The 21353-nt window shown below is 33.9% G+C and overlaps 2 protein-coding genes across 6 annotated transcripts in view; one reads left to right on the top strand and one right to left on the bottom strand.

Moving 5' to 3' along the window:
• The window catches only part of RALGPS2 (Ral GEF with PH domain and SH3 binding motif 2), a 216654-nt gene that overhangs the window by 45970 nt on the left and 149331 nt on the right, over nucleotides 1-21353 (bottom strand). For all 4 annotated transcript variants that reach the window (XR_003569635.1, XM_027868450.1, XM_027868449.1 and 1 more), the window contains exons 9-10: nucleotides 3249-3386; nucleotides 851-941 (exon numbers count right to left, since the gene is read on the bottom strand). Coding sequence is in view for 3 of the 4 variants with exons in the window: in XM_027868450.1 (XP_027724251.1) it covers nucleotides 851-941; nucleotides 3249-3386 (229 nt within the window). In the remaining variant the exon portion in view is untranslated. The remainder of the gene's footprint in view (nucleotides 1-850; nucleotides 942-3248; nucleotides 3387-21353) is intronic.
• Nucleotides 7313-21353, top strand: part of ANGPTL1 (angiopoietin like 1) — a 28201-nt gene continuing 14160 nt past the window's right edge. Inside the window, exons 1-3 of one of the 2 annotated variants that reach the window (XM_027868452.1) lie at nucleotides 7313-7400; nucleotides 12484-12782; nucleotides 14528-15390. In XM_027868452.1, the coding sequence (XP_027724253.1) occupies nucleotides 14568-15390 (823 nt within the window). In that variant the 5' untranslated portion in view covers nucleotides 7313-7400; nucleotides 12484-12782; nucleotides 14528-14567. The remainder of the gene's footprint in view (nucleotides 7401-12483; nucleotides 12783-14527; nucleotides 15391-21353) is intronic. The other variant, XM_027868454.1, reaches the window with a different exon arrangement.

The following is a 21353-nucleotide window of genomic DNA, read 5'->3' as shown; positions in this document are numbered from 1 at the left end:
TACATGTATTTTCATTGTTATTGTGTTATATTGAGAAATAGGCTATTGTTTACATTTTTAATTAGTTTTTAAAAATGAATCCTTTAGAACTGGAAAATATATTTTACAGAACACACAACATATTATTTTAAAATCTGGTAACAACTGGTATCATAACACAACTATGAAAATGTTTCTTGACACTGACAAATGAAATGGAAAGTCCCAAGAGATTACTTCCTCTTTTTAACTGGCATTTATGATATATTATTATTTGCTGATAGGATGGATAATCAGTTTTTTGGTATAAGAAAGAACTTCTAAAATTTAACTTAAAAGATCGGTTACATTTTCTCATCACAGAAAATTTTTCAATGACATGAAGAATTTTTCAATGATATGAAAATAATATGAGAAAAAAAGCAAGCTAAATCTTAACCTAAAGAAAACAAGGCAGTAATTCCCATCTTTCATTCTGAAGCATAGAGAAAAACATTACGTTTCAGCATCAATAGTACCATGATATTCTTCAGATGTTTCTGCTACTGATAGAACCAAATCATTAAGTTTTTCCTTTCTGATTATATAAAAACATTTTTATGTGACTTCAGTGCTGAAATCAACTCAAAAAATCCTCAACAAATTATGATTGGCAATATCTTATACCATCTCAAAAATCTTAAAAGAGGTGTAAAAGATTTTCTGATAAGAAATACAGAACACTGTCTATGAGATTAATTTCAATTAAGAAGATAAAAGTAAATTTATGTAAAAGAAGGCAATCAAGAGTAAGTGTGCTATTCTGAAGCTACAAAAAAAATGAAGAAAAAGTTACAACTATATATAGCAAGCTTTTGAAGACCAAACATACTTGTAATTATCATCTTCCACAAATTTTTGTAGTTCTTCTATATACTGAACGGAGTTCAGATATTTCTGGACATGAGGCAACATGGGAATATCTAGGAAAAAATGAGATACTACCAATTATTTTATAATAGTCCTTTAAAAGATAAGCTTGGAAACATATCTAAAACTAAATTAAGATGTATGTTATCTCTAAATAGGAAATTTTGAAGCAAATGCTGTCTGGTGTTGTACTTGAAAGAACATAGGGAAATTTTACCTGGAGCAAAATATAACAAGAAGTCTAAGTAGGAAATATTGCTTATACAGGACAAAACTACAATTCTGTGTAACTAAAGACCATCTTTTGCCTTTGTTTTGAAAAACAATTTAATTTATCTAAGTTCTTCATACTTAAAATTTCAAAGGAAACATTTGGGAATTCTGTATATATGTGTAAAATATTTAAACCGTATTTAAGTTTTATTATATATTATGTTATATTATATATTAAGACACATATATTTAGAAAACTAAAACCCTCAATGTATCTTTACAAGTGTGTATTTGTCATATGATTTTAAAGTTCTTCATACAAAATATGAACCTTCAAAGTACTGGGTGAATTTCCTCTATAAAAGCTTCACACTACCTTCTGAATTACATATTTTCATATCAGTATGAAAAAGAAAATCCAAGTGAAGTTAGAAACATCCCTCTTTCAACAGAATAGGTACATCCCAATATAATTTGGTATAATTAAAATTAATCTTTGGTAAAAACACATAATATTATTTTCTCATTAATTAGGGATAGGTATGTTCTAGAAAATATTTTGGCCACTGCCGATAATAAAAGAAGCCTAAAATAACCATAAATCTTCTAAAATATTAAAGTGTAACTCTATGAAAAATTAGTCAAATGACTAAAAATAAGTCATGAAATAAAAATACAAGGAATGTGATCTAGTGGTAATGTTCTTTCCATGTCACAGGGAATAATCTCATAAAACTTTTGGCTCACAGTTTGACAATATTGTTTCACTAGAGTTGAAATACTTCAACATATTTATTTATACCCTTAAGACTCCTCTTTTAAAAACCACTTGACTGCTCTCCTATTCTAATAAATTGGGTAAGAGGAGAAAGCAGGACACAGAACCATAAAAACAAAAGTCTCATCTTTGCTTTGAGGATAACCTGAATGTTTATTGGGGGATACAGGTATTTAACAACTAGCTCACGTATCATACTAGGTAGGATTGGGACTAACTCAACAAAACAAGTCAATGTTAACTCTTCTAACATCTTTTAGTGTTATGCCATGAACACTAGGAAATTTTAAGGGATATAAAGCCAAGAGTTGAAGCAGTTTTGCAAACATCAAGGGTTCCTCTGTTTTTAAATGCACAAAATAAAATAATTACAAAAGACACCAATTATACTGAAATATAGTCATCAAAATATTTTAAAAAACAAGTTTATGAACCCCAAGTGAAGAACACCTGGTCTAAATAATGAATCAACTAGCAAATAAGCAACAACTATATCTTCATTAGTTGACAGAATATAGTAAGAAGAAATTTATATAACGTATTATTTGTTAATAGCAGCATTTTAACGAATTTTAAAGTTGGAAAGGACCCTTGGAGGCCAGTGAGTCAAACCTGTGACCCTCAAAAGAATGCTCACTAAGAGTTAAAGTTACCCCGGAAAAAAATAGTCATTCAACCTTTGATTAAAAACCACCTATGAAGGAAAATCCACTATTTATTGAAGAAAACGGTTTCATTTTTAGACATTTTTAATTGTTAGGAAGTTTTTCGTTCTATCAATTTGTTGTTTGCAGTGTCCATTCACTGTTCCTAGTACTACTGTCTGGTATTGAAGAGTATGTTTCCTTTCACACAGTATCAAATTCCCCTACCTTTTTTTTTTTTTTTTGGTGGGAGGGGCCAGGGAAAAGGGGAAGAGATGAGTGTTCATTTGATTCAACTGATGCTCATACGGCACAGACTCTAGGTCCTTCACAATTCTGGCTGGTCTCTTCAAGTCTATCTATAGCTTATTAATGTTCTTTCTAAGATGTGGTACTCAGATCTGAAAACAACACTCCAGATAAAGATCTGACTCAAGTAGAGGAAAGCAGGGCTACTGCACCTCCTCATTCTTAAAAGCAATGTTTCTCTTAATGCAGTCCAGGGTTTCATTAACTTTTAAATAATTTTCAGATAAACTGCTCAAAATTCATCTGAAAATTTGTTAAGCATGCCATATATGTCTTTATATAAGTCACTGAAAAAAAGTGAGCAGAGACATCAATCACTGGGGGCACTCCATTTGCAGAAATCCTGCCATTATACAATGTCAGAAGTTCCATAATTCCATCAATTTCAATAATGCAAAAACTAACCAAAAACCTACCATATTCACAAGACTGCTGTAAATCAGAGATTATTCGAAGGATGTTATTCATTAAATTTGATCTCTGCTCATTTTCTAGAATGCTTCCAGTTGATGGATATGCAGAATCAATATAAGTCAGATCTGACAGATAGATGCCTGAAACAAAATAAGATTACAATGAGTAGTTTCCTTACTTATAATCACAAACAGAATAAAAAAAATACAATTTAAAAACATTAGATGGTTTTGCTCTTCAAACTTCTCCATATTTAGAGCACAGCATCATTAATACTCTTTTGGCACTGGTATATCATAGAACATGCTACAGCATGGTGAAATTCTGGAAGGGTTAGATACTAGACGTACTGAATATACCATGTGGTTTCTGGAGCTGGTATTAACAGCGAGGGTCCACTGTATGGAAACACTTCAAAAGCCTTATCTGGATGTTATTTAAAATCTTACACTATGCTGTCAATACAAGTGAAAAACATTCAATGACATACTAATATCTCTATGAAAGTAGAATATAAACACAACAGTATTTAGACCACTAAATTTTGCTTTCTCCCACATATAATACCCTATATACATAGCAATGTATGTGGTTTGTTTGTCCTTCATTCTTGAAGAGGACCATGACATTAGGAAGATGATGCCAAAGCTTGCAATTGAAACTGGATTTGAATGAGGGAGGGCTATGCAAAGTCACCAGCCTCACTTTCTCCTCCAGAGCCATCTGGGTGCTGTGGCCAAATGCAGATCAGGACAACTGGAGATGGCACACATACATAGCAATGGTGTCACCTTGAAGGACAAGTATCATACAGTTGGAAGAAAGAAAATGAAAAGGAAAGTACATATACAGCACTGACCCTAAAAACAATAATTGGTTTAATTTTAAAACTATAACTCAGTTATTTGCTTTTAAATCTCTAAGTTCATGTAGTTATTTATGATATTTAAAAGATCAATAAACCACTTTTTGAAACAGTTAAGTTGAACAAATTAGCCAGTCTTTGCCCATTCTCTGCCTATAACCAAAACCAACCAAAACCAGAACCGTAATTTATGTATAGTATTCATAACCTTAATTTATCATTATTAACTGCTTACTCTGAGCTCTGTAAGAAACATAAAAGACAGTCCCTGCTCTGCATATCAAAGTTGGTGGTTTGCCTTTCTGGACTATCTCTACCTATTTCCCATACCAATCAATCCAATTGCACTAATGTACTCAGAGAATTTCACAGATGAAAAGGATTAAGTCCTATTCCTGCCCGACAAGACCAACTAGTGTAGTACATTTGATTTTTTGATATCAAGTTTTTCCTTATGTCAAGCCCAAGTTTAAATCGGCCTCTTTACCAACTTAGTTCTGTTCAATGGGGCTAAGTGGAACAATAGCCTTCTTGGCTTCCTGCACCTGAGCTTTAGCTCATGCCAGTTTTTCTGGGTAGGTAGAACATCCCAGTCTCTATTCTGATCTAAGTCTAGCTGAAGTCTCATTTCTGTGAACTTTTGCTTTAACTACCTCAGCCTCAAGCCATCTTTATTTTACTCCAGTGTCTACTCTACACCATTTATTCCATGACTGATAAGGTATTCCTTATGTGAGCTTTTTATCCCATTGCCTTACAATGATATTTAACTATTATATTGATATTTAATTTGCCACACATTTATATTGTCTATCAAGACTCTAAGTGCCTTTGAGATAGGGATTATCAACCTTATTTCTTTGTATAAGAAAAAATAGTATCTAGATTTACTCATTTCACCCAAAAGGTGTTCAATATCTATAAACAGACACAAAGAGTTAATAGTGTAATAGTATAAGGTAGTATGTCTATTAGAATATACACTCTTAGAGGGCAAGAAATGTACTTTATTTTTGTATTTCCATGGTAGACAACCAAAAAATAACCTTCTTGAGGGTAGGGACAATTTTTACATTTTCATTCTCTATACTCAGTACTGCGTACTTCACAAATGCCAAATGAATTTGAATTGCTGATTAAGGGCCAAAATGAATAGAATAGGCAGTATTATACAGGTGTTCATAAAAAGGGAAACAAACAGTTATGAGACACTCCATGTGGTTTAAATTGACCTCTGAAGGATAGGTATGAATTAAATATGTGGAAAAAAGAGGCATGAGAGGTACAGGATACATCTCTGAGTTGAGTCTGAGTAAAAAAAAGTATATTTGGATTGCAATTCTTATTTGGATCAGCAGAAAGATGATATTTAAGTGACAAGATGCCATTTACTCTGTGTTAGATATGGAGTCAGGGAGACCTGAGTTCAAATCTTGCCTCAGATTTGTATAACACTAGGTAAGTAATTTAAGCTCTCTCAGCCTTAGTTTCCTCATCTGTAAAATGGAGATAATTTACAGTACCTACTACCTCATAGGACTGTTGTGAGGATTAAATGAGATAATGCATGTGAAGTGCTCTACAAAGCTTAAAGAACTATATAAATGCTTGCTATTATTATTATTATTATTATTATTGCTACTAAAACCCTATAAGTTAAACAATGTCATCATTCCCATTTTTTACATGAGAAAATTAATCCCAAAGTTAAGTGATTTGTCCACAGTCACAAAGCTAGTAAGAGAAAGGAGTAGGGAAAAGGGCATGAAAAAGGTACAAAGATCCAGGAAGTGTGGGAGATGGGATTGCAGATTTTAATGAGTAACTGCAGAATTAAAAAAAAAATATAATAAGGTACCCATTATATTGTTGTTGCCTAACCTTAACCCTAATCCTAAGTGCCTTAAAAACAAAACAAAACAAAACAAACAGTCATTTCTGGAGACACTCTTCTCTTCTTGTAACAAAGAAAAAGTGAAGTAAAAAGCAAACAAAAACCCCCACGAATTCAGTGACCCTGTTTTGGCAATCCCCAGGCTTCTCTGCAGTGACGAGGGGGGTATGTTTCATTAGTGGCACCCCCCCCCCCCGGGCCAGGGACCATCGCAGTTGTTTTTCCAGTGACTCAAGACCTCAGCTTCCTTTTAGTGATCATTCCATTTTCACTATCCAAGCCCTAATACTACCAACAAAGAAATGGAGGCCCTATTGCCTCTTAATAATGTGACTGGCTAAACTAAAGCAGAAAGTTCATATGGGGAATTAAAGTATACAGATTAGTTTTCCACTCAAGCAATGAAGTTCATATTCAAGAGTATTAGGTTTCTGAAAGAATTTCATTTATGTGTAGATTATGATAGCTAATATCATCTAATCGTAAGCAACACTATGCAGATGCATTGCTGTTACAAAACATTAAAGTTTTTAATAAGTTTAGTAACTGCTAGATTATCAACCTATTAAGCAAATATCATAAACCATTGATTCTTTCTGGGTTGCCTGTCAATGTCTGACCTTCATTCTTGGCTAAAAAAAAAGGCAAGCTTATCAGTCTGAATGAATCTTTCTTCTAAATGGAGTTGAGTATTGGAACATTTGTTTCAAGGCTTGACTTAAAAAGACATCTTTAGCTGGAGGACTAGAATGTTTGTTTTGTAATTGCCCACTGAACTATTCCAGTCTGTTTCCAGATGGTGCCCTTCCTTCAACCTGCACACAATCTCCCCTTGTTCATAGCTTTTTCGGCCTCCGACTGTCTCTCTCCCCTGCCCCCCCCACACTCTTTATTTTTGAGGCCATTGGAAGGAAATTCTAAGGAGGAGCTGGTTTTTTTTTTCCTCCCGTACTCTCCAGCAACTTCTTGGTGATGTAATATGTGGGCTGAACTTCTAAGCAGGGAGAGCAAGAGAGAAAGAAACGGGAAACACTAGTCAAGGGTACTATACACATAATCTGGGTCAGCTGCAGCTGGTTACTACTGCATTTTTGCATGAAGCAGACACACAGGAACGCCACAATACTTTCTCTGCTGGAATAAAAAGACATCTCACACATGGAAATTTTTGCTGTGCTATCTAAAATTATATAGGTTGATTTTCTAATTCAATTTATGTAAAGCTAGAGGGAGAAGCTCTTCAATGAATTTTGGATCTAACAGTTCAAATAAAAAAATGCAGTTGCTACTAGAGTCACAGATGAACAAATGCCTACATGGACAATTCATAATTTAAAGCAAGATACAAAGGCAGCAAATTTGTCTCTGGATTCAACCTACTCAGCAAAAAATAAGGTACTTCCCCCCCTATTTTCACTGTTTAAGAAATGATTAGCTTGTATGTTGATATACATGTTTGGTTTAATGACAGTACATATTATTTGCAGTATGATTATTTTTCATTTTCATAGAATGCCAAAATTGAAAGTAAACAACAAAGAATGTAGGAACAGAATAGTCCATAATTTATTTAATCTTATTTAGGAATCAGCGGAAACAGTTTGAAATGTCATATTGTGTGCTGTTCAAGCAATTCTTTTCGTTTCATGTTGATATGATTAAACTTGATTTTTGTTACCTATTGAGAATGAAAACGTCTATGAAAGATGGAAGATTTATAATCCAGAATAAGACATTTGTGTTAACAATAAATCTGAAAATAATCTTAACTGGCTTCAGATTAAATACATTTGGTCAAAATTAAAACCTGGAGCCAGATGAAAAACGAGCTGACATGCATTCAGAAAAGCAAAACAATTGTTATAATCTTTTATTCAAGAGACCTGTGTGTACTAAAGGTTTTTCTATATGTGCATAGCAAATAGTGATTCACCAAGGTGTATCTACAAAACAGCAAGATGACAAATTAAGAAAATGGGCAAAGAAGAATAAACACTGAACAAAAGATAAAACTGATTAAATATTTCATAGATAGTGCACCTCAAAACTGTCGTATAACTTAACATGACAAGATTTTCTAGGTTAATCAAAAGAGAGAAAACAATTTATCACTAGGAAATCAAAAGTAGGAAAAATGCCAGTATAGTTTAAATGGCCTTGCAAATTTCAATTGTAACAACTGTTTTCAGATGAGTTACAGATGAGTAACAAACTGAAACTATTACAGCTGGAATTGCCATTAAAAAGCACAAATGCATCAAGATATACAAAATTAAAGCCCTTGCTACAGATGAATGGTGGCTTTGAGGAAAATCAAGTAAAATATGACGTGACAGAAATAGTCTGGAGGTAGACAGCAATGACACTATACGATAAAAATTCAGAAATCTTGGGGGGGAGGAGAGAGAGACAGAGAGACAGACAGAGAGACAGACAGAGAGACAGACAGAGACAGAGAGAGTCAGAGAAAAAGTGATTCAAATTATTTCTGGTTCTTAGTCTCCTCTCTACTGATAAAACAGAACAAATGCCCCAAAGAAAAGACTGCTGCTTGGACAGGAGGCACACTGGGAGATCACAGCTGGGCACACAGGCTTTCTCATTACCACACATGTCAGAACTTTCTCATTACACTCTTGGGTTTCCTTCAAGAGATTTAAGTGATACATTTTCCATTTCTATTTAAGCATTTAAAAAAAAATGATGGAATGATGCTGTTTTATGCATTCACTTGCTATCAATCAGTATGAGTTATCATTTTACAGAAATTTAGGTATGTTTAATTTTGTGAGCTCCCAAACTCTCAATAATAAACTAATAAAATCATCCTAACAACTATAATTTTAAAACCTAGCTTTCATATAATTCCAACAATGAATCAAAATTTACTGATTGACTGAACTGTAAGGAACTTATTAATGCTTTAACTACAGACTACACAATTTACTGAATTTCTCAATTACTGTATTTGAAACAACACGAACTTCATTAGTTTGTCATTAAAATGAGGACATCATGAAGATTAATTCATATGTACAGCATTATTTTTAGCTAGGTTTGTATTTGAGAATGAACTATATTTCTCTTTCCCAAACCTGCCACTCATGCTAACTCTCCTATTTGTATTAATGGCTACATTATCCCAGTCACCCAGACAGGAAACTTCAACATCATCTGATTTCTTTCCTTCTCATCTCCATCCAAACAACGGCTATCTCCTGTAAATTCCATCTACACACAGTTGCAGCCTTTTGATTTTCATTGTCACTCCCCTAGTGCAAGGCCTCACTATTTCAGGATTATTACACAAGCTTACTAATTGGTCTTTTCTCCAATTTCCCCATCCCAATTCAATACGCACAAGACCAGCTGAGTTATCTTTCTAACACATTTCTGATCACAACTTCCCTGTTCAAAACCTTTCAATGGTTCCCCACTGCCTACTGAAGTCCAAACTCCTTAGCTTGATATCCTTGGATTCCAATAATCTGGTTCCAATTTATCTTTTCCATCTTATTTCAAAACACTTCACTTTACATACACTGTAGTGCAGTTGAACAGGATTTATTATTCTCAGAATAAGTCTTGCCTTTTCATATCTTCATCCCTCTGCTCACACTGATATCTATGCCTGGAATGTTCTTTCTATTGAAATACAAATCTTTTCTATCTGTTGACACTCAACCAAGTTGACATCTCCTCTATGAAGCCCTCCCTGATCTTCTTCACCTGGAAGTAATCTCACTCTTTGGACCTCACATAGCACTGTACAATACATCTCTGTACTCATATTCTAATTTATAAGTATTTGTGTCCCCATTGTCCCCCTTTCTTCCATCAGAAACACTGCATGCCCTTCTTGGAGCCAGAGGCAGTCCCTGTCTCTGTAAGCCAAGTATCTAAGCAGTGTGTTGCAGGTACTCAATAAATGTTAAAGTTGATTACAAAACCTGTCTCTGACAGGAAGTGCATATCCTTTGCTTAGACATCTCTAATTATTAATGCAGCAGAATTAATCTCATTTGATAGAACATCTTTATGTCCTAACAGATTTTAAGGCCAGGATAATGTTTTTATCTCACTTATACCTCTCTAATGGCAATGTGGTCCTACACCCTTGTACTTGGTCATCAGTAAAAACCCAATCATTCAGATTGCTCTCAAGTTTAGCATTTGAAAGGAAGTCAGTTCTGCCTTGTATTTCCTCTTCACACCAGCCAGCAGTGTTGTAAATCAGCAGACAAATATTACCAATAAAATTAGCCCAATGCATGGAAGGAATTGTTTTTTTAAAAACAAAACAACCATGTACAGATGTGGATTTAAACTTAAGTATATTGTAACTAATTTATAACATTCTCCTGGGGCTTAGGAAAATTTTAACATATACAAAAAATTTTTATGAGGTAACATAGATTTATAGGTCCTTGACTTTTAATACTGAACACATGTGGAAAAATATTAAATGAGGGAATGTTTTTAAGAAGTTTAACAGTAGTGTATTTTTAAACTAGGTCTTTACCTGTCAAGACCTGAATTTTGGATTTAAGAGATCTACTTTTTTTTCCCTGTCAAAAGTAAATGATGTAACTAGTCCACTAACATAAAAATGTGGTTCCCTGTTCTGCTTTAGGTGTTAGTGAGGTCATTACTTTTTAAAGGAAAAAAAAAATAATCTCAATTTAGGCTTGGGTTGGTAAAGCAACTATATTTTTAACTTAAATCTACAAAGGAATCAAAAATTTTCTCTCCCTTAAAAGAAGTCGATTACTCTGACCTCAAGTCTGTCTCCAATTCTCTCTTTGATTTGTGTAGTGGCTCAAGAGATTTTTTACATCATTTGGACCCATGTGGATCATAATGAACTTATCGTATAGTAATACAAACATATCTGGGATGTTATTTGGTTTTGTTTTAAGACTGATAACCTATCTGATATTTTGAAAAATCCTATTACAACACAGACTACAAGAGGCACAATTAAAGTTTTAGGTGGAAAAAATTTTAGTGGTCTATAAAACTCATGTCAGAGATGACAGACTAGATATCTAAGCAAGAGGATACTTATAAAATGCTATTTATTTTGAAATTCCATGGAAGTTTAGAGATAGTTCCTTATTTTGCTTAGTAGACAGGTTCAGTTTGGGATCCGAAAGGAAGTTTTCACATTGTTAGTGTGATGAAATTACCAGACTATAACATTAAACAAATTAAATATGTAACAACATTTCTTCCATATAGTCAACTGGGATGCTGATTATTTACATTTTGGTTTGCTGTACTGAGATCTGTACTGGTAATCCATGACCAAGTGTTCAGTAACATGGACTTAAATGTAAATGGGAAGCTTTTCTTCAAATTTCTTATAGATTTGCAATAATATTTTTCACAAAGAGTTGCTTATCTTAAAATAAAAAACAACCAAACAAAAAAATAACCTGATAGCTAATGTTTATGCCAGAACTTCCTAACTAGAAAGGTAGTGTGGTATAGTGTGAAGAGGCTATTCAAGAAGCTAGAAGATTCCAGGCCTACCTTCCGTATTACTAGCTGTGTGACCAAGTAATAAATCAATGATTTTTACATTCCTCACTGCAAAACGGGGACAAGAGTTGTAACTCCTCATTTCACAGGAACAAATGAGATCATGTATGTGAAAACACTTTTTTAAACTTAAAACACTTTGTAAACATGAGTCATAACTATTCATGACAGAAAGCAAAATACTTTGTTAGGACTTCTGAATCTGCCTCGAAAAAACATCACATTCATATGTATATTTCAGGTTTTCAGTCAATGAGAGGACACTTTAAGAGACAAAAAAGTCAACAAAGCTTTAACAAATGCTTTGCTAATATAAAAAAAAAATGAGAGTTTAAAATTCCAATGGAAAAATCAAGGCCTTTTTATTTTGTTTCAGTAATTTTTAAAAATGTAGTTTTTGTTTCTTTTCAGTATTATCTTCATAAAAACTTAATCCAACTTTCTCTATTGTACTCTCTCAATCACTGTGTTAACTCCTATAACTATCTCTAGAGAAACCAAACAAAACTGTATGGATCACAGGAAACCTAAGATAGAATGGTCTTTATTCTCTTCCCTCTACGTAGGTAACCTTCTGGGGGTGGGGGTGGGGGGCTGTGGCCATTTTTAAAAGGAAGGGATGGGACAGGATTGCCTCAGAGGTGCCTTTCAACTCCAAATCAATGATCTTTATGCCTATTTTAAGGTGTTTTATATTCAAACTATTTAAGCGGGAGAGATTTTGTAACATATTTGCCTATTTAGTTATATAAACCTTATAGATGGAATAGGGACTCCTAAGAAAGTATTGAATTTGCCACTGTTTGCTTTGGGTTCCCCTCCAAACAATTTATTACTTCAAAATACAGAATTGTGAGACAAGAAGAGTGAACGCTTAGCAATGGAAACAACACCTTACTTACAAGAATGACCCAATGATATTCCTTCTTGACAGAGAAAGAACAAAGAAGAGAGAAACATTAACTAGGAAGAAAGTTTTGAGAGTCCTCTGGAGTTTTAACATATTGAGTCTCTCAGTGCTGGTGATTACATCTGCTAAGTATAAGATCTACGTGGCTTAAACAAAAAAAAAAAAAAAAACATTCAATGTCAACCTTCCATAATAGAAAAGACGGGCAATAATAACCAAGAAAAGATAGATGACAAGTATTCATGCTCCTTTCCTGTTATGTGTGAGTAGAGCTAATAGAGGAAGACAAGTTTCTCTGCTGCAGCGGTTCCTCGAAGACACAGGTAAAGAAAGAAGGCAGTGGTGGATTTTGGTTGTTGTTGAAGGTTTACAGGTATATATGTAATACAACAGAAACACTGATATCCAGGCACACTTAGGAGTAGTTTGAAGATTACAGTATTTTAACCAATAAGTAATGACAAGTAAAGTTCCTGGTCATACACACACACACACACACCATGCATAAACACATATATGCATGTATGTGTATATATGTATGTATATGTATGTGTATGTATGTAAATTGAAAATGGAAATGAAGCCTTCTGGAATTGAACATTAGCTGAAAGGAAGGGAACAAAAGCAAAAGAAATTTCTCAAATAATATCTATTCAGGTTAACAGATGAAAAAAATTGATACGGTCTAGTCTAAAGGAAAATGGGACTTTTCACAGAGAATATATTCCCAGGGCTCCTTGGTTCTGGAGTGGAAGAACATTACTGAGCATCAAGACTTTCTTGTGACACTGGCTCCATTTTTTTCCCCAGCCATCAAACAGCAGCCTGATTTCCAGTCCCAGATTTTTAGATTGTTTAAGCCCAGGATTCTGCTCATGCTTTCTCTCTTTCATGTGATCTGTGGCTGGGTTTATAGCCAATCTTTCCAGAACAGTCAGGTCTTCTAGAGCTATGGTCTGGCATTTTAGAACCCATTCACTTCCAGGTCATGTTATAGCATGCGAGGAAGACATTAGTGGAGGTTATGATATTGCTAAAGAATAAACCATTTGTGACTATATGCTGTATCTTGTTTTGTTTTCTACATTTTATAGAAATTTGTGAATATCAGATATTTTTAAAAAACATACTTTCTAGTTTTTAAAATTATGTGAAAATAATCTGTGCTAGAAGATAGAGTGCATCAGTGTGAAAACTTTGTCCCAGCAATTTACAAATAGAAACTACTGTGGTGTAGTGGGTTTGTGATGTGCCTGGGTCACAGAGTTCCTCTACCAGTAAAATCATGGACTTCTCAACTGCCAGAGGAAAAAGTCCACAAATGCTGCTGAACAGAACAGCAGAATTCCTCACTATTGTGCTAATACCTCGTATCATGATAGTTCAGGGAACATGATATGTCTTACAGTAAAACTACAATTATAAAGCAAAAAGCAAGTTACATTGCATTTCTTCTTCCTTTCATTAGAAAAGACATGCTCAAAAATTCATGATGTCTTAGATTTTGGAAATGTCCTCATAAACCTCTTTAATTTAGTTGTCAGTTTCCTAAATAAACAACAGTTTGTATGATTTTCAAAGAAAGATCTCAGGTACTAAGCTAAAGCATCAGGTGAACAATAATAAGATATCAGGCAAATACTAACATAAAAGTTAACTAAATGACAAAAACATAAAGACTGACTTATTTAGTTGACAGTTTACTGTTAGGAAGGTTTCCATTTTAAGAATGCTTTAATTATACCACATCTAAGAAAAACTGGGCATCATTTCAGTGTTAAATGTTAAGCTGACAAATCTGTCAGAACAGCTTTTTCAAAGGTGGTGAGCTGATAGAGCTACTCTTAAAACCTGTTCTGTAAGAAAAATTACAAATTAATATTGCTTTAGGGGAAGTTTAAGAAGCCAAGACAAGGTAATTTTGGCTAGGAAGATAAGAATTGTAGTTATATTTTTCTTATCAATAAATCTTCATTTTCTCCCTAGCATACTTTTTAAAAAATATTAACAGACCTTAAAAATGGATTCATATTAATTATTTTTACTTTTTTCCCCCCTTGCTGATTAGTTTTTCAAAAGACATCACTACTACACAACCTCATTTCAAAATGAAGGCTTTTATCTGGACTCTAGGTGTACTATTCTTCTTATTAATACCCATTGGACAATGCAAAGGAGGACAGTCCAAAACCAAAAAAATAACTCAGCGGAGGTACCCTCGTGCGGCAGATGGTAGAGAGGAAGGAAAGAAATGTGGTTATACATTCCTGGTACCTGAACAAAAAATAACAGGGCCAATTTGTGTCAACACCAAAGGGCAAGATGCAGGCAACATAAAAGACATGATCACGAGGATGGACATAGAGAACCTGAAGGATGTACTCTCCAAGCAGAAGCGGGAGATAGATATCTTGCAGTTGGTGGTAGACGTAGATGGAAATATTGTGAATGAGGTAAAGCTGCTGAGAAAAGAAAGCCGTAACATGAACTCCCGGGTCACTCAACTCTATATGCAACTCTTGCATGAGATTATTCGTAAGAGGGATAATTCACTTGAGCTTTCCCAACTGGAAAACAAAATCCTCAATATCACAACAGAAATGTTGAAGATGGCAACAAGGTACAGGGAGCTAGAGATGAAATATGCTTCTCTGACTGATCTTGTAAATAATCAATCGGTGATGATCACTTTGTTGGAGCAGCAGTGCCTGCGGATATTTTCCAGACAGGACACCCACGTATCTCCTCCTCTTGTTCAGGTGGTGCCACAGCATATTCCTAACAGCCAACAGTACACTCCTGGTTTGTTGGGAGGTAATGAGATACAGAGAGACCCAAGCTATCCTAGAGACCTAAGGCCACCACCTGATCCTGCAACTTCTCCCACCAAAAGTCCTTTCAAGATACCTCCAGTAACATTCATCAATGAAGGTGAGTTACCCAATCACCATTAGAGATATACAGGGTTAAGAATTGTATTGTTTATGGCATAAGGATGTATATCACAAAGGCAGAAAAAATACCTTAATCCTCATTATGATTCTACTATTTTTATTACTGTAACATATTTTGCAGTGGGTGTGATCTGGAAAGTTGTAGTCAGAGCCAGGAAGATCAGAGTTCAGGTTACAAAACTTCTCAGGACACTCCCCCCGCCCCCAAACACTCTCCTCCCTTTAAAACTAAAAGTTGCAGAGAAGGTGCTAATCTGCTGTGGTAGAAGAAGATCCTCACTAGGCTCACTCAACACCCAAAAAACAAAAACGAAAAACAGATGAATACTTGTCTATTTTGAATAGCAGTAACAAATTCAACTTGGTACATAACATGCATGTTCCCCACCTCCTTCTAAATCTTTACAGTTGAAGCTATTGCTGTCAATTCTGAATGACTTTCATAATCTTCTTTTTCCAGTCCTTGCTTTCAGGACACAGAGAACTGCTGGAAATAGTCACACAATTGGTTATGGTGACAGTCCATTATATTCATGTTCTCTGACTTCAACCAGGACCCTCTGTAATTTTCTTTTAATGATTCCCTAACACATCATTCCACAAAAGATTATTTTAAACTCTCTTTATTCTTTTTAAGTCTCCATTTCCCACACATCTCTTATCCTCAGCCCAAAACTTTATTTGAGTCCAACTTTACTAAGGAGACAGTAAGAATAGTATAGACAGAACACCGGACTAGGTACTAAAAGATCTGACTCTGTGACTACTGGGGTGAGCTTAGGCAAATAAATTTATTTTTCAGGCAACTTTACAGAACTGTTAAGATTAAGACTCATGTCAAGGTACTTTGAAATTGTAAAATATTAATATAAATGGTTGATTTTATTGTCATTTACTAAGATTTAGAGTATTAGTCATGAGTTTTCCTAGTTTCCCACTTCACCTCTAAGTCTGTGTCTATACCAGCTTGTTTCGTTCCAAGGGTATCCTACCCCCTTTTCAAGTAACCTTCCTACAGGCACCTTTCTTAGTATGAAAGCTCCTGAGAGTAGGGATTGTTTTATTTTTTGCACTAGGTCGATTGATCGATCCAACCCTTAGGAATGAACAGGGCTCAGTGAATGACAGCAGGTCCTTTGCTCTTCTTTTTAAACTCTTTCTCTTTCTCCGAGATATCTTATCCATTCTTGTTACTTCAATAATAACTTGATTTGGATGATGCCACAAATTAAGTGAATTTACATACAGTGCTTTAAAGTTGTGTACCTCATTTCATTAGATCTTTACAAAAATTTGGTGAGGATAAGCGACTAGACCATGATCAGGAAAGCCAGTAAGCATTGGTGGAAGGGTCTGAATACCCAATGACTAATAATTTAATCATAAAATAAACAAATTAAAATAGAAGAAAAATACCTTAAATTTTAGAAAAAGTAAATTTGGCTTTCACATATCTCATTCTAATGACATTATGGCCTATTACTCTCGGTTGTTGTAACACAACAACTGACCAAGCATAGACAAGTATGAAAGAAAAGGAAAACTAATGATTGGGTAGGGAGTTTTCTTTTTCTGAAAATCTAGTACAGATTTCTGACAATTCAGTAACTCGTATCCATTTCATCCTATATATATATGAATATTAACTTTTAATTGTATTGTTTTGTTTTTTAACCTTTTTGTGTGTTATGGACCCCTTCCCTGAATGTTTTTAAGTGTAAAAACACATAGGATCACAAAGGAAACTAATTATACTGAAATACAACGATCAAAATATTAAAAATAAGTTCAGGGACCTCAGGTTAAGAATTCCTGGAAATTTATTAGGTCCCAGAGAAAATATTTTGTGAAATGTAAAGAGCTAATGTAATTAACAGCAATCAGATAGGCTTTGAGGTCCCTTTTAGCTTTAGATTTATGATGCTAAACTTAAGATTATATTCATTCATGAATCCTTCTGAGTGTGTGCACATGTACAAATGAACAAGATGAGTTATATAATAGATAGTAGGATCAATCTTTGTAGATTAAAAAGATAAACAGCACTCATTGTCTTTTATCATTCAATATTGAACTGCCATTTGGTTTTAGGTTTAATTTTTGTATTTTTAGGCCAAAGAACAGTTTCTCTTTTTATGTATTCTCTTATTAACTTAATTATTTTTCATTATGTATTAAGAAAGGAGAAATTATTGTGGTTATAATTTAACACAGCTGTAATCAGACACTAACAACTGTGAATCAGATAGTATGTTTATTTTTGAGGAATTATACAATCCAGGTAGAATGTTAATTTTTAAAATACAAAATAAAGAGATTTGGTACTTGATCAATAATGAGGATGTTCAATATTTTAAATAGTGCCCTAACCTTATGAGCCAAACTATATTAAGCTTCCTACCATTCATATAATCATTTAAAAAAAAGAAAAACATTGACCAAATTAGTGTCGCTTGTTGAATTTGTCAAATTCACAATTATCAAAAAATATGTTGTCTGTGTATGATTCTCTACCAAATGAGGAAATGAGGATTTTCGTCTTGATATTTCAAAAAAATACCAAACACTTTTCCTACTCCTATAAATATTAGCTACTTTGGGCCAAGTATCAATTTTTTCTTTTGGTTTGCTTTCCTCATGGAAGAAGACTTTAATATAGAAGTTATGCAATTTAATTAGATGATGTTAAGTTCTTAAAGGAGGAAGCTTTAATACATTTTAATGTATATATAATAACTAATAATTACAAATTTAAATTCTCTATTTAAAAGGAAAACAGTTGTTTATCAAGTGAAGTGAATGTAAAATTTACATAAGACTTAAAATTTACATGTGTAGTACTATGAAATGTCTCGGTTTAAGACTATGAACTGTTTAATAAAGTTAATATGGCCTGATGTGGTACCTTATCTGGAATTATTTGACAATAGGCTACAAGAATAACAGATACAATTCAAAAAGCTCAGAATGAAATGAGTATATTCAGAAGAGAGAAAGATAATATTCCAATATAGCACACTATTAGAAGAATTAAACACACTGGAGTTGAGGAAGCAATAAGTAACTTTTAGCAAAATAATTTTTTCAGCAGTTTTAACCATTCAGATGGATAAAGTCAATTGAAGACATTTTTGAGACTTGCTCATTCAGGATTATGCCTGTAGCTCTCTCTCTAAATTCAGTAGAACGGGCAAAAGGGTCGTATATAGATTGAGACAAGTGACTTTAACTCAAATTCTGACTCTGCTTGTCAGCTAATCTCTTTGTCTCTCAGTATCAATAAGCTGGGGATGATGATGTTATGAACTACTTAATGTGCTAGGTTTCAGGAAAAGTGTAAACCTTAGAAACACCATCTGAAACGTAAGCTCGTATTATAATTCATTTTACAGAATCACAAAACTTTACAGAAGGGAGATTAAATTTCCTTATTTTAAAGATGGAGAAACTGAGGCCCAGAAATATAAATGTTATGATCACAAAGCTAATTAGTGACAGTGCCAGATGCACAACCTAGGTCTTAGATGTTCAGTTCAATGTTATTTTGTTTGGTTCTTGAGTTGTATCTTACTATATTTAGTTTGAGATATTTTTAATGTCAACCACTTTACATTAAAAAATTAGGTTTCCTAATCTTTAAAATGATCATGTTGAATTGAATAATCCTCAAGGTCCTACTAAGCTTGAAATCTAAATCCTATGATTCTCATTTTCTGTGAAAACTATGAAATCTTCCACCCTCTAGTTGAACCTGAACAATCCTCTTGTATTCAAATAGGATTATCTATTTGAGGGAAGTTTAACAGAGAAATAAATCTTGGTTTCAGTGTTTCTGCATTTAGTTAAAGTTTCTTGAATTGCTTCCCCCACCTGAATAGTGAGGAAAAGTAAAATTCCTATTAAATATTCACCTGTTTATAAGTCCATTTTTTTGGAATAGCCATCTTTTCTCTCTTAAATTGTTTATTCATTTTTGTTTTGTATAATTCAGAAAGCACTCAGTTTTACTGGTTATTTAAATCTTATTTGATGCCTCTGTATTTTGTATTATTCTAAAATAGCAATGTATTATATACTACTATCCGTATACCTTTTACAGGCAAGCAAAAAGAGCCAAACACCCACTCTCGGGTGGCTTGAAAGAAACTAAATCAAATTGTTAATTGTTTTAAAGATTTGCACTTTGCCAAATAATCTCTCTGAAACCTAACAAAACCTTATTTCCATGCTCTATCTACAAAATATATTCCAGGACTTTTAGAATTCCAGTACTTTTTTATTTATAAAATAAAATTGAAAACCTAATAATCACATTTATTTACTAAAATTGTTAAATGTCAGAAATCTATGCCATTCAGTCAACTAGCACTTACTAAGTGCCTACTATGTGACAGGTACTTTGCTAAGCACCAAAGAATCAGAGAAAGAATTAGCTGTTTCCCTCCTGCCTCCTTCTACAAGCAAGTTTGGGTCTTACCAGTCCAAAAAAAAAAAGACTTTCTTGCTCCTTTGTATCAACCACTCCATTTCTTTCCTTTTCTTCTTTAAAAAATTTTCTACTCGGAATGTCTGTACTTCCTCTCCCTCCTCAACTCTACAATGTGATTCCTGCCCCTGCCACTCTAAGCTCTAAGGTCACCAATGACCTTCTAAGCCTATAGCATTTGCAGTCCTTATCCTGTTTCATCTCTTTACTGTAACTGGCACTAATGACCACCAACTTCAGTTCAGTAACAAATAAACATTTATAAATTGTCTTGAACATGAATGGTGCTATGTTAGGCATACAAACACAAACTCAAAACAATCTCTAGTTCTCTAACTGCTCTCTCTGGTTCAAAGAGTAGGGACTAATGGTTTGCTTTCAGGTTGCTAAGAAGTCTCCAGTGGAGTGCTTGAGCGATCAATGCTTGGGCCTATGTTAATGAACACTTACCAGTCTAAGTTTATTAAATCTGCAGATAACACAAAGCTTAAAAAAAAAAAAGGAGAGCAAGGGGAAATTTAGTAGAGATAAATGTAAAATTCTATACTTGAAGGGTAAAAGAAATGGATGTCATTTATAAGTAGAAAATGGATGAGACATGGAGAGATAGCAGTTTTGTCTGGTAGACTACAGGTTCAATAGTGTGATGTAGAAACCAAAAAGCTATTGCAATCTATTTTTTTTTTAAGGCAACTGTGGTTAAGTGACCTGCCCAGAGTCACACAGCAAGTGAGTGTCAAGTGTTTGGTCGAGGCCGGATTTGAATTCAGGTCCTCCTGACTTCAGGGTCAGTGCTCTATCCACTGCGCCACTTAGCCGCCCCTGCAATCTATTTTAAGAATATTTTTATTAGTCTTTTGTTTAATATCATCCTCATTTCTGAATATGCCCTTCCTCTTTTTCCCTCTCTAGGGAGCTATCTTTTATAACAAAGATTAAAAAAGAATAAGAGGGAAAAAACTTAAGAAAGATCAAGTAACACAACAACAGTGTCTGACAGTAAATAAATTAATGAGATATTAAGCAGCATTAGAGATGCAATAGTGTCTACCCTAGACATGTGCCAACATAATCTTCTTAAAACACTGGTTTTAGATAAATTTAGATAAGTTAATCACATCAGTATTCTGCCCAAGCTTCTCTATTGCCCATAGGATAAAGGAAAATTCCTCAGCCTGACATTTAAAAAAAAGTTTTAGTGATTCATTGTTTGTGAAATGAGTGGGCTGTTAGGTCAAGTGTTCTTCATCTGGGGTTTGTGAATTAAAAAATATTCTGATAACTATTAAAATATAACTGGCTTCCTTTTTATTCATTTAACAATGTGATTCTGAGAAGGGGTCCCACAAGCTTTATGAAACTGCCAAAGAGGTGCATGGCACAAAAAAAATGAAGAGCTCCTGGGCTAGAGGATTTCAAAGATCAAGCTCTATATCTGTGACAAAGATAACTTT

The sequence above is a fragment of the Vombatus ursinus genome, unplaced genomic scaffold (genome assembly GCF_900497805.2).
Source record: "Vombatus ursinus unplaced genomic scaffold, bare-nosed wombat genome assembly UNPS02014789.1, whole genome shotgun sequence".
Taxonomy (NCBI): domain Eukaryota; kingdom Metazoa; phylum Chordata; class Mammalia; order Diprotodontia; family Vombatidae; genus Vombatus; species Vombatus ursinus.
This window is presented reverse-complemented; position numbering and strand designations above follow the sequence as displayed.